The sequence below is a fragment of the Botrytis cinerea genome, chromosome 2, assembly GCF_000143535.2.
Source record: "Botrytis cinerea B05.10 chromosome 2, complete sequence".
In the NCBI taxonomy this organism is placed as follows: domain Eukaryota; kingdom Fungi; phylum Ascomycota; class Leotiomycetes; order Helotiales; family Sclerotiniaceae; genus Botrytis; species Botrytis cinerea.
The window spans coordinates 52,118-65,746 of NC_037311.1; the positions used below are offsets into that span (position 1 = coordinate 52,118).

Below are 13,629 nucleotides of genomic sequence, written 5' to 3' on the forward strand. Positions count from 1 at the left end.
AGAAAACGATCTGAACTAGTATACACTAAACCTCTGATAGCATTTCTAATATTTAGGGATTAACATATAGAGTAATACTATAACTATAGAATTATTACTATATAATATATATAAATTATATATCTATAGGTACTTGTGGATATTATAAAAGAGTAGAAAATAATAATGATCATATAAGAAAAGCCTTCGCATATATCAAGCAGAGAGGAAGTAGTTGTATATAATAAAATAAAGTGAATCGCTATATTGTAATAGTTTTATAAAGATTATATAATATACAAATAGGTGAGTAATCTGTAGATATTTTGTATTCACTTTGTTGGTTATCTATTTCAAATTTTGAATTATTTGTTTTGCTATAGGTAACTCGCGGGTTATCTATTGAGATTATTATTTGTTCTATGGGTATCTGTTGTGCAGCCTATATATAAAATTTTTAAATGAATATAGTAGGTCGTAGGCAACAGGCAATGGCTAGCGACAAAGTCAAAATTCCTTTCGAGCACCTATTGCTGCTTGTCGATGTGTAATGCTTCCATCGAGGGTACGTAATCCGTTTCTTCTCGCCGGCGTTTTATATTGCCTGTTTCTGCATACTTAAGTTTCATACGGTTTAATGATCAGTTCCCCTCCTGTTGCACATTCGCTTCCTACAACATGAAGGGGGCCGGCTATTAGGCTCATCGTCTTTCAATACTAGGGTCAGGGAGTGTTTTCTTCCTGTGGTGTTCGGCATGGTTATGAGATAACTTTTCGACAGAAGGTCTTCCAGCTTAAATAGAAGCAGTAATAGCGACTAATAGTAAATTTGTAACATGTTCACATTTTATCTTAAATATCACCGCTTTAATGTTTCTGTTTAAATCACATGTCTGCATTTGCCCTTAATGTTCGTTCTTCCCGTCATACCAGCTTTTCTGCGCCTGCAACCGAGCCGGTTCCTTCGTCCTCCTCCTGTGGCATTCTGAAAACTAGCTTACCAAAGGACATACCACCAGCGCTAACTCGTGTAACGCCCGGTATCAGGGCGGGCCATCCGCCATCGAGAACCTCGACCGGCACTTGGTGGAACTGGCTTCCCAAGTGCCGGATGGCCCATCGAACCTTGTCCGCGACGATTGCTCCGTCCGCTACCCGTGCGCGAACCACCCGGCCGCCACCCAGATGCACATCTTCCCCAAAGATCACCGCCGCAAAAGGTTTGAGAATATCCCCGGGGCCGCCCACGGTAGACACAAGTCGCGCCGCGCCACGGTCCGTAGAACCATGCGCTTCCGCGCTCGCATCGGCGAGTATGGAGTAGATATCGGCATTGTTCATGCCCGTGGCATCAATGGCGAGGCGAAGACAGCCTTCATCATGACTACCGGGGGAGAGCTCGCGCATGGCCTCTGAGATTTGATGGCGGATGGTGTCGATATGTCGGTAATCAAAGCAGCGGGTCGCCCCGCGACGCCTCAGCTCTTCATGATGACGTGGTGATGCCAGCACAAGAATGGGTGCTACTCCCGCCTCGCGCGCAAACTGGATGACGGCGTGGCCAACGGCAGAGCCGCCCCCCCAGACAAGCAGAGGCGCCTTATTCTTCGCACTAGGCGTGGCATCCAGCCCCAGCAGCCCGAACAAGCAGTCCGCGGCCGTAGCGGTAACGGCAGGCATGGTTGCCAACACCTGGAGTTCTTCGTCTGAAGTGTGGGCAGGAAGCGGAAACACGCCTTTCGCCGAGGCAACGAGGAACTGTTGGTGGGCGCCATGAAGCCCTGATTGCTGGTTGCCAATGCAAAGTCCCGTTCGTGCCAGACCACAGACCAAAGCCCCCGGCAGGAGACTCAGCCTGTCAGAGCCCCGGGCTACAACGGTGCCCGCGAAGTCGTACCCAGCAACGAGGTCGCAGATGCCCAGGAAAATTGAATGCTTTTGGTCCGCAGGATTGAGCCCGCTGTAGAGGACGCGGATCAGGTATTCGTCCGGCTGAAGCATCGACGGACTGATAGGGAGTTGCTGGCGGATGTCGAGACGACCGCCCTGAGAAACCCAGAGCCCTATACGTGCTTGCATCTTTACCGGCGTACGAGATAAGAGAGGGCGATTAGATGGATTTGGAAGGGAGCTAGCTGTTACTACGGAGTCACCATGAGCCTTAGAGTACCGTCCCAATTATATATAGACTGCGCAAAAATTATCTGTACCCATAGGTTATCCGCGGATAGTCCGCCCCGCGGGTACTCATCAGAGGTTCTATCCGCCCTGCGGGTTACCCATCCAGATTTAAAATTACCCGCTCCATCACAGATAATCCGCGGGTTATCTACAGATAACCTACCTACCCATGGATATATAGATTATCCGTAGGTATATAAGTTATCTGTAGATAATCCGCAGGTAATTGAGTAATTCTCCACTTTTTTCGCTTAAATTTGAAGCTATTCCCATTTAAAAATAATCCAAACTTAAATTTATACTGATTTTATAAAATATTATACAATATACAGGTAAATGAATAACCCGCGAATAATCTGTATCCGCCCCATAGGTTACCCATCCCAAACCCTGAATTACCCGCCCCACCACAGATAACCCGCGGGTTACCCATCGAGGTCATTACCCGCCCCATGGGTACCCGTTGCGCAGCCTACTTATTCACAAATTTTATCTTATATAAAGAGTGTGGAAGCTTCCAGCTCACCTAATTCACACAGTACCCTTGGCTTTCGATTATTAGAGGAAAGGAGTAGTATTTAAGCTTATCCAAGCTAACCGAGAAGGGGTTCTTCTTCTGGAAAATCAATTAATTTTCGATTTTATTCTTATTGATTAATACACCCGGGTAAACCCGGTTTCTTTGTAACACCGAGCCGCGATTATCCGACAGAAAGCAAAGACGACAAAAATAGCGAGAATGCAAGGGCTGGGGCGGTGTAGGGGGTACGTAACAAAACCTAAACGCACGATTCGAAACTTTGTTCGCGGAACGACCGCAAGCGAGTAGAAAGCATTGATAACGCAATCGCTTAAATAGAGTTTACGAGGAACGGAGTTATGGAGGCATAGCCTATAAGTTTTCATGTAGCATTAGCAATGGACCTTCCTAACGAGTGTTTAACTTTAACTGATCGACTATCAGATATCGTGACTGGGTAGTTTTTATTATTTAGACTAATAAAGCGATGAAAACAAACGCACGTACGAAAACCGCCCGACTAGCGCTACACGAAAACTTATGGACTATACCTCCGTATATAAGGGAAACCACTTCTTCCCTAGGTTCTGGTCACTATAATTCCAAAAGAATTTATGCTACAATAATCTTACCACATACCTAGCATGTCAGATATTTGTTCCTCCCAAGATTCGCCCGCACTGCCATCGCCGAAGGCGAGCACCGCTGTCAACCCCGAACATGTGGAAACTGTGAAGAGGGAGAAAGTAAAGGGCAAGGCGGCAAACACTTCCCAGCAAGCAACGCCCGTGTGTTTGGTATGGCTTCTAACATCTTCTTGTTCTTACAATTGCTAATCAAAGCTCGGGTAAGGACAAAATGACCCCTACAAAGAGGGAGCTTTCCGTCTTTATCTATTCCTTCATATAGTTCAGGTGGAGTTTGATCGATTGAATGAAGGACTACTATAATTATATAAAGGAATGTAGATGGATTTTTGCAGAATTTAGCGTTATATGCTCAGCTTAAATTCGTATACTCTCAATAGCTGTTCTTTTAGAAATGAAATTGTATAGGTGTTATTTGGTGATATAGAAAAGCCTTCAAGAGTCAAATATTCGAGCCTACTTTTAAGTTACTTAATTTTTGATCACAAATACAAGTGTGAAATTGCTACGCCTTAGTATATATGAATATATACATAAGAGAGGGGTCTCAATATCTAAAAATCATCCCCTCGACAGCGGTAAAAACCTTCTTTTTATTAGAACTCTGTTGACGTCTCTAGTTTTCCCTTTTATCTTTCCCTCTTATCTTTCTTGATAAGCCAAACAGAACTAGAGGAGAGTAATCTTTAAATATCAAAATCCCTTCGAGTATTCCAAGACTATAGCAGCTATATGGCGGCTAAAGAGCAATCAAAAGAATCACAAAATAACAATGCAAATAAAAGGTAAATAATAGTAGCAATAACTCTCAGGGAGTATGAATAGATTCGTGACAACAAATATATATATATATTTTAGCTAAGAGACTCAAGCTTGCTTGCATATGCAACTTGCTTATTATATACGTCATGTACTTATTATAAAGTCATTAGCCTCAGGCTAACAATAGTCTCATTTGAGTTCATTTTTGAGTAATTTGAAATTTAAAGTTTAACGCCCTTGATCTTGGACCTCCAGAAGGTCTGATGAGCTGCAATGTGACCCCGTCCGTATTAAACCGGCTATTTTCACGGAGTCCGAAAGTCCGGCAGCCGGCACTGCTGAAACTATCGAGGGCCCGCTCCAAATTACCCCTCCCCAGTATAGATAAGGACCTAGGAAGTGTAAGTTACATCACATGAGTGCCAAGCTATAGCTTATTAAGCTGCGGAAAAATTAATCATTTTATATAAATAATCTATAGACAATTTATTATTCTATTTATTTGTTTATTTATAGATCATAAGATATTATATAATATATATATTATATTTAATATAAGAATTAACATAAAAAGTAATAAATAGCTTTATATATAAATAATCTATAAATTATTATAAACTACTTATTTGTAGAAACGTAGATTTCTTATAAATATATAAAATATAATCTATGGATAATTTGTAGAATGTTTATAGATTATGCGTTGAGATTCTGGATTATTTGTTTTGCTAACAAACAATCTGTAAATTATTTGTCAAGGCTATTATTTGCTTCGCGGATATTCATTGTACAGCCTATAGTTTATATTAAACTTTCGAGATCCAGCGAGCAAAATGACGGTATAAGTGGACACCACCATCACGTTAGACTATCAGTTCAAGTATCGCAGATACCGCGGCAAGAATCATACAGAAAATTAGTGGAGTAAAACCCATGTATAGACTATGTATAGAATTCAGCTGGGAAAGTGCTTAAGTAAAGTATAAAGTCTGACACTTTCCCTCTCTAAAATAGTCCAACAGTTTCGCTCGATTCAGCTTCTGCCTCATTTAAATCATACCTTATCAATGTCATTCCATATTTTGGACCTCTTAGAGGATGCGGTCTCGAAGGCCCCCGACAAAGGATTGTACTTCTACAAAGCTGGATCGGTATCACCACCTCAATTTTTGTCATATCAAGGGTTATTGGCGAAGGCAAAGGTATGTCTGCCCTTCTTGCTGCTGATAAAAACGTAGTTTAATACCTTCATGTCTTGACAATTAATACAGTTCAACGCCGATATTCTGAAAAAGGCAAACATTGCTGCAAATGGGTCGATCGTCCTTCTCCATCTAGACTCTCATGTAGACTACATTGAGTGGTTCTGGTCCGTCATTGCCGCTGGCGCCATTCCTGCCGTGTCTACACCTCTTGCATCGGACTTGGTTGCTCGAGAACGCCACCTGCTTCATCTAGAGAAAATTCTTGAAAGTCCCAAGGTCATTACAGTTGAGAGAATTCGCGGAGAACTCAGCTCTGTTCCCACGCTCGATGTGACTTCTATCGAAGCACTTTCACTATATGGAAAATCGACTGACGAAGTGAAAGTCAACGGCAAGGCAAACACGAATGGTTATCATGGGCAACCGGACGCGACAGCTCTACTAATGTTAACATCAGGGAGTACGGGAAATGCTAAAGCTGTAGAACTTAGGCATGAACAGATCCTAGCTTCCATGAAGGGGAAGTCAGCTGCAACGAGTACCACAGCTCAAGATGTTTTCCTCAATTGGATAGGTAGCCACACTTCCTTGAAATCAAAATTATATCATGTACTGAGCGAATTATAGGGTTTGATCACGTTGCATGTTTGACGGAAATTCATATGCACGCCATGTTTTGCGGTGCAACTCAGATACACGTCCCCGCCGTTGAACTCTTGCGCGCTCCTCCTATGTTCTTTAAAGTCATAGAGAACCACGCTGTGAGTCACACATTCGCCCCCAACTTCTTCCTTGCCACAGTTGTCAGGGCTATTAGGAGCCAGAGCCCGCCTGAGCAGTACGACCTGTCATCTCTTCGAACTGTCGTAAGTGGTGGTGAGGCCAACGTCGTTTCCACTGGCTTGGATTTCACCCAGATCATAGTGTCCATGGGTGCGGCAGCTACATCGCTACAGACGGCATTTGGTATGACAGAGACCTCTGCCGCTAGTCACTACCACCAGCACTTCCCGACCCTGGAAGAAAACGCGGATTTGAAATTCTGCTCTGTCGGTCGTACTATAAACTCCGTTCAGCAGCGTATCACCGATGATGAGGGAAACGTTATGTCCCCAGGGGAAGGCGGCAACCTAGAGCTTTCTGGGCCTGCAGTGTTCAAGGCTTATCACAATAATCCTGAGGCTACAGAATCGTCTTTCTCGCCCGATGGTTGGTTTAAGACGGGCGACAAAGGCTATATAGATGATTCTGGAAGTCTGATTCTGAGTGGTCGAGCCAAGGACTCAATCATCATTAACGGGGTGAAATACTTCTCACACGAGCTCGAGTCGGCCCTTGAGGGAGCCAAGATCCCGGGCGTAACTCCATCTTTTACGGCCTCTTTCTCTACCTGGCCTAAGGGCGCTGATAGTGAGGAGCTGGTTATTATCTTCCTCCCCGAAGCGGGGATTGCAGATGACGACGCAGCTTTTGCTGCCACAATTGACGCCATTGGCAAGCAATCAACTCTCTACTGCTCAAAGAATCCTGTAGACATCATCCCACTGCCTATCGAACTTCTTCCTAAATCCGCCCTCGGTAAATTGTCCCGCCCTAAATCAAAGATTGCCTACGAAGCCGGCAAGTATGACGAGTATCGCTTGGCAGCTAAGGCGCGCGTATCGGCCTACAAAAAGCGTTCCCGGGTCGCACCAACAACGGAAACAGAGAAGGCACTCATTGAAGTGTTTGCAACGGAGTTTGGACTAGACAAAGATGAGGTGGGCATAGAGAATAGCTTGACAGACATGGGTGTGGATAGTATTCAGTTGATTAGGTTCAAGGCACTGGTACAGGATCATCTCAAGCTCGATCAAGAAATCCCCATGATTTCCCTCCTACAAAACCCAAGCATCAAGGGTTTGGCAGAAGTCCTGTTGCAATTGGAAAAGGGGGTTAAAGCTTATGATCCAATTGTGCAGCTTCAGAATGGGACATCCAACTCGCCCCCAATTTTCTTCTTCCATCCTGGTTTGGGAGAGATCTTGGTATTTTTGAACTTGAGCAAGTTCTTCTCCGATCGTCAGGTATATGCCATCAGAGCACCAGGATTCAACCCTGGTGAAGAAATGCATAAATCAGTTGATGACATGACCGAGTAGGCTATTCAGATTCCCCTGTTTATAGTCATAGCTAACCGCAATCGTATATAGCACTTACCTCAATGCCATCCGCAAAAAGCAACCGGAAGGTCCTTATGTGCTCGTAGGATATTCATTCGGCGCCATGATCGCATTCGAGATTGCCAAGAAGATCGAGGCCAGCGGTGGCAAAGTCGGCTTTATCGGAACGTTGAATCTCCCACCCCACATCAAATTCCGAATGATCGAGCTTGACTGGACTGAACTCTTACTCAACCTGGTCTATTTCCTTGGCTTCATCACTGAAGACGAAGCTCACGCCATGTCTCCCGAAATGCACACATTGCCGCAGGAAGAGGTGTTGTCGAGGATCATGAAGGTGGCGCCCAAGGACCGTCTGGTCGAACTCGACCTGAACGAGAAGAAGCTGCAGCATTGGGCAGCACTTTCTTCGAAGTTGCAAGGCCTGGCTCACAATTACGATCCGTCGGGGATGGTCGAACGCATGGATGTTTTCTACGCGGTACCTTTGATAGCCGTGGGCCGCGATAAGGGCAAATGGCTCGAAGATCATCTCCTCGCGTGGAAAAATTTCGTACGCGATGTCGAGTTCCATGATGTCCCGGGGTCCCACTACACCATGATGAACCAGGAGAATGTTTTTGAGCTACAGAAATCAATGAAAGCCGCTATGGCTAAGCGGAACGTACTGTGAAATACTTCTTGTGTCTATATCACAATCACGCGGTGATCACTTTTTTCTTACCTGGTAGGACACATTACATGTGACTCTGAAGGTTGTACACGCATGAGGGGAGGTGGGGGGGGGCAGTTGAATGTCCTGGCACCCTCCGGGGATTTTATAGTTTATAGTCACGTGATGGATCCTCCCAGGATCTGATATCAGGAAGATTGTATATGACTCTGGGTCGTCACCCCATTAGATAGGAGCTTCGTGCTCAGCTTGTTTCACAATTTATAGTATACATTTACCAATCACATCTGTATTTGATTCGTTGACTTACTCTTAAGATTACTGTGATCATTATATCACTTTTAATAAGCATCTGAAATCTAAGAATTTTAAACTGAGCCAGTAGCCTCTTACGTGAAGAGATATCGGACGGATCTTAGTAGTTTAATATAGGCTTAACTTACTTAACCAATCTTACTTATTATATTTTCGAAATTTCTACTAGATAAAAATTAACTAACATAATTTAACATTGAGTAGCTCATATCACTAAGTAACTCAATTCAAATAATGTAGTTTAACCCCGAGTGTATTATATTACCAAGTGTACTACGAATTTTACATACAAAATACATTCGTATATAACTGTACACTTTCTTTATTTATTTATATAATTTTTTAAAATTTGAAATTATAAAACTTGATTATATAAATATTATAGAAATTTAATTATTTATTAAAACTTTGAATTAATATAATATAGTTTATCAATATATACATTGTATCAATATAAATATTATTTCAAAATATATCAAAGTCAAATCTTTTTAATATTCTTATTTTAATAACTAATTATTATCTTAGAAAACAAAAACAATATCAAATAATTATACAAAAACAGATTCTTAAAAATCGAGTTTTTATATAAATAGATTTTTAGCAACGAAAATGATAACAATTTCTAATTTTTTTTAAAAAAAAAAAAATGTTAAAAACAACTACATTTTTGTTAATATTTAATTTCTTCTCTTTTTCAAAGATAATATAAAGGAGTTGATAATGATTATATAAAAAAAGTGTTCGTATTTTAAAGAAGTAGAAGATAGTAATGATTATATAAGAAAATTCTTTATATATATTAAGTATAAAGTAAATAACTATATATAATAAAATGAAATGAATTATTATATTATAATAGCGAGATAAGAGAGATAGTATAAAATAATTATTCAATTCTATTATAGGTCGAAAGTATATGAGGGGTGAATATATATATATGATATATATATAAAATAAAAGCATACTCGAGTGAATAACTAAAGAACTATATAAACAATATAATATATGATTTTGATTGAAAAATTATATAAGATTAACTGTTAGAATAAATAATAATAATGAATCAACTAGTATATCGTAACATCAAGACTTTTCATTACTTTTTTATAATTATATAAATTATATAATTTATATATATACAGATTCTATTCAATATATAATAGATTTGAAGGGTTTATTATTATATACTTTATTGAATTGATTATATTTTGTTTTATAATAAAGTTTCTCTTTTTATACTTTATATTTTGAGAAATATTTGTTTTCTTTTGTATTGTTTATTTGGGATATGAATTGTATTGTTGTATTATTATATATTTAATTTTATATTACATTCTAAAAACAATTTTAATTTTGTTTTAAATATTTATAAATAATAAATAAGCAAATAGCAATATTTCTATACACCTTATTATTTTATTAATAAATTATTAATAGTTTTATAAAAAGGGTTTCCCTTACCTCTAATATATTACTTATAATCAGATTACTTTTTTTATTTATTCATATAAAAATAGCTATATTACAATTCATCACTTCAATTACTATTATTAATCAATTTATAACAACTCTTATTACATTAATTATCCCTATTTGTCTTTAATATTCTAAACAAATTGCTATCTTTTTTAATAATGAATTTTATTATTTTAATAAAGATCTTATTTTTAAATATAATTATTATTATAAATAAAAGAAAGTCTATCTCCCAATATCTCCTCACTTTGTTTTTAATATAAATCTTTTATATCAAATTTATATCTTTTGATATTTCATTTTGAATAATAATCAAAAGGATAAAGATATCTTCGAAATAGTAATTCACCAGTATAATTGATATATTAAAATAATAAAGACTTTCTTTTGAAAAAAGATTAAATAAAAAGCATTATAAATTTATATTGATTTATTATTGATTACCCTGCTTTTATTCTTTGATATTATTGATAATTGATTTAAAGATTTTTAAAATAATCTATCTACTTTAAACATCACTATTATAATTCCTATTACATCATTAATTACTATTTTAAATTTAAATAAAAAAAGGGAATTCATAATTCCAATTATATATCCTTATATTATATACATTATTATTAATACATTACAAAATATTCAAATTTTTCCAAAACCTTTAAATAATAAACAAAACCTAAATATAATAATTGATTTCCTAAATCACTATTATACTTCTATTTTATCAAATCAAACAAACTTTACTATTTTTATAATAATTTAATAAAACCTTTGAAAAGGTTTTATAAAATTAAAAAAAAGTATAATTATAGATTCCAATAAATTCAAAAAATTTGCTTTTAAAAAGAATAATATATTGAAATAATCTTATCAAATTATTAATATTTTATATTATTTTTTAAATAAAAATATATCAATTTTATTATTTGAAAATTTAAATAAAAAGAATATTTCTTTTATTATATTTTATTATTTTTGATTTAATAAATTTATAATTAGATTTTTTATTTTCTTTTTTATTTTTAAATTATTATAATTTATCTTTTACAATATATTAATAATCTATTTTTATTTTAAAGACTTTTATAAATTTCAAAAAAAGATTTCTAATATTATTTAATAAATTTATATTAATAAGTTTAATAATTAAGTAGATTTATTTTAAAAGCTTTGTTTTGAATATTCTAATATAAAGTGGATTTCCAAAAAATAATAAATAACTATTAGGTTTTCAATAGGAGTTTGTTTTATTAATAAGATTTATAAAAATAAAAAGAAAGAAATTGATAATTAAAATGAAATCAATAAAAAGGATAAGATTGATTAAATCGAGTTCATAAATCTTAAAAAATATATTAATAATATAGGTTTTGTTTTTTTAATATTTGAAATATTGTAATTGATTTTTTGAATTAAATAAATGAATTAGAAAATTGATTTTGATTTTTTAAAGTCTTTTTTATATAATAGATTATTTAGATTTGATTATTAATATATTATTGATTCAAAGAAATTATTCTTTTTAATTTCTTTATTAAATAATTCTTTTAAATAATTTAATATAATATATATATTTTGAATTTAAGTTTTATAAGATACTTTTATATTAAATATTTTTAAGCTTTTTTCTTATTTTTTTTTCTATATTGATAATACTTTTTCTTTATAATATTCTTTTATTATTGCTTTTGTATTTTCTAAATTATAAAATACTTTTTATATATTTTTTATTAATTAATAATCCTTTTATTTTATTAAATATTACATATCTCTATCTTTTTTTTTATATATTAAAATCTTTTTTATTTTATATTTTATATAATTATTAATTTTTTTTAATAATAGTAAATTAATAATATTTTATTATTTATATTATAATTCAAATAAGAAAATATAAAATATATTATAGATTTTATAAATAAATAATAATCTTAATTTATATATTTATTTATTAGTTTTTATATTTATTATAATAAAAAAGTTTATAAATTAATTAAAGAATTTCTTTTTAGATTATAATTATTTGATATTTTTTATATTTAATATTATTTTGTTTTTAATAATGTAACTTATGGTGAACCGGGTCATATGGGGAACCGGGTCACAAAATTCAATTCTCTCTATATGATTTTATTCTACAAGCTATATATTTATTCAATTCCAATTCTAAATTATTTGAATTATTTTCTAACTTTTCTTTTTTAATCTTCTCTTTTAATTTTTCAATTGAATATTTATATAATTGTTTTTGTAGCTTTTTCTTTTTAGGTTTTTTTTTTGTTTTATATATTATTTTTAGTATTTCTTTATTATTAAAAATAAATTGATTTTGTAATTTGAATTTTTTATTTTTAATTCTTTTTTTTTGAATTTCAATTATTTTTTGAGTATTAATAAATTGTTTTCGAAATAGAATTATTTTAGTATTTTGAGATTTTATAAATCTAATTATTCTTTTAATATATTAATAAATTAATAATATAAAAGAATTATTATTTGTTAAAGTTTTATTAAAGGTTTAATTTATTTGTTTTAGTTTTATTTTATTTGAAGAAGAGTTTTTGAATATAGATAAGTTTAGATTTTGATTAGAGGTTTTTATTTATAAAATAGAAGATTATTGAGAGGAATTAAATAATAATAAATTGAATATTTTTTGTAAAGTAAAAGATATTAAATTAATTCTTTTTCAATTAGTTTTAATATTAAAAGAATTCAATATTTTTTTTTTAATATTTTGAAAGAGTTTTATTTATTCAATTTTTTGAATTCGTTTTATGTTAGCTTGAGAATATCAATCGATTTTTAAAGTATAATATTATTTTATTAATTTATATATTATAATATTAAATAATTAAAGTAAATAGAAATAATGAAAAAGTAATATAAATAAATCAATATCCTTTTGTTACAACGGATTAACAACAGGCTGTAGAATCACTAATGTATAGGCTATAATGATATTATAGGCCTCAATGATTCAACTACAGTATACCAAAGGATACTAGATATTCAAGGAAAGTCTTAAGCATATATATAATATTAATCATAGGATATCCTAATACATAAAATATAATTCCTAAAACAATAGATCCTAAGAAACATCAAATATAATTTTACAAACTTTTTATAAAATTATATTAATAATATCCTAAAGAATTGGTTCCAGAACAAAAGAATAAACTAGAACAATAGGAATTATAAAATAAATATTATATAATCAAAAGCCAATCGATTTATTAATTAACTTATTAATCAATTTATTAATCGATTTTAAAACAAAAGTTTATATATAAAATAGATTTCATTATAATATAAAGCTTTATATTCAAAAACAATTATTAATTTTATTATTATAATTACAAAAATTATAATTAATTATAATCTTATTAAATTCCTATTTGAAATCTAATCTAAATTATTTCGAGAGATTTCTAAATACTTTTATATAATCCTAAAAACAATTCCCATAATATTTTAAATATTATTTCTACTTTAAATATTGATTCAATAAATTAACTATTAATATAATATTTAAAAATATTATTACAAATCAATCTATCAAAGATATCAATAATATCGAAATAATCAATACTTCAAAGGAAATCATTATTAATGAAATATTTAAAATCACCTTATCAAATAAATATCAAAATAATCAATAAAAATTCAATACTTTTTTTTATAATTTAAAATCTATTTCCAA

General features: G+C 33.3%; 3 protein-coding genes across 4 annotated transcripts; 2 read left to right on the forward strand and 1 right to left on the reverse strand.

Annotated features, from left to right (window-relative positions):
* Window positions 1-787: 787 nt before the first annotated feature.
* Window positions 788-2,150, reverse strand: BCIN_02g00014 (hypothetical protein). Its single transcript, XM_024691005.1, has one exon. It carries the CDS (start codon window positions 2,056-2,058, stop codon window positions 904-906), a length of 1,155 nt encoding a protein of 384 aa, XP_024546775.1. The 5' UTR covers window positions 2,059-2,150; the 3' UTR covers window positions 788-903.
* Window positions 2,151-3,111: 961 nt separating this feature from the next.
* BCIN_02g00015 (hypothetical protein) lies at window positions 3,112-3,820 on the forward strand. Of its 2 annotated transcripts, XM_024691007.1 has the most exons (3): window positions 3,112-3,270; window positions 3,324-3,477; window positions 3,533-3,820. In XM_024691007.1, the coding sequence occupies exons 1-3, from the start codon at window positions 3,221-3,223 to the stop codon at window positions 3,587-3,589; spliced, it is 261 nt and encodes an 86-aa protein (XP_024546777.1). In that variant the 5' UTR covers window positions 3,112-3,220; the 3' UTR covers window positions 3,590-3,820. The 2 variants fall into 2 exon arrangements, with proteins under 2 accessions (XP_024546777.1, XP_024546776.1); XM_024691006.1 differs by having other exon boundaries at window positions 3,112-3,477.
* A 1,290-nt stretch (window positions 3,821-5,110) lies between these two features.
* Window positions 5,111-8,438, forward strand: BCIN_02g00016 (hypothetical protein). Its single transcript, XM_024691008.1, has 4 exons — window positions 5,111-5,291; window positions 5,361-5,868; window positions 5,922-7,431; window positions 7,487-8,438. Exons 1-4 carry the CDS (start codon window positions 5,157-5,159, stop codon window positions 8,127-8,129), a joined length of 2,796 nt encoding a protein of 931 aa, XP_024546778.1. The 5' UTR covers window positions 5,111-5,156; the 3' UTR covers window positions 8,130-8,438.
* Window positions 8,439-13,629: the final 5,191 nt, after the last annotated feature.

Coding starts and splice junctions, on each gene's coding strand:
- BCIN_02g00014 (XM_024691005.1), bottom strand. CDS start 2,058: ATGCAAGCACGTATAGGGCTCTGGGTTTCTCAGGGCGGTCGTCTCGAC.
- BCIN_02g00016 (XM_024691008.1), top strand. CDS start 5,157: ATGTCATTCCATATTTTGGACCTCTTAGAGGATGCGGTCTCGAAGGCC. Junction 5,292..5,360: donor GGTTATTGGCGAAGGCAAAG/GTATGTCTGCCC, acceptor CAATTAATACAG/TTCAACGCCGATATTCTGAA. Junction 5,869..5,921: donor TGTTTTCCTCAATTGGATAG/GTAGCCACACTT, acceptor AGCGAATTATAG/GGTTTGATCACGTTGCATGT.
- BCIN_02g00015 (XM_024691007.1), top strand. CDS start 3,221: ATGGACTATACCTCCGTATATAAGGGAAACCACTTCTTCCCTAGGTTC. Junction 3,271..3,323: donor CACTTCTTCCCTAGGTTCTG/GTCACTATAATT, acceptor CCACATACCTAG/CATGTCAGATATTTGTTCCT. Junction 3,478..3,532: donor AAGCAACGCCCGTGTGTTTG/GTATGGCTTCTA, acceptor AGCTCGGGTAAG/GACAAAATGACCCCTACAAA.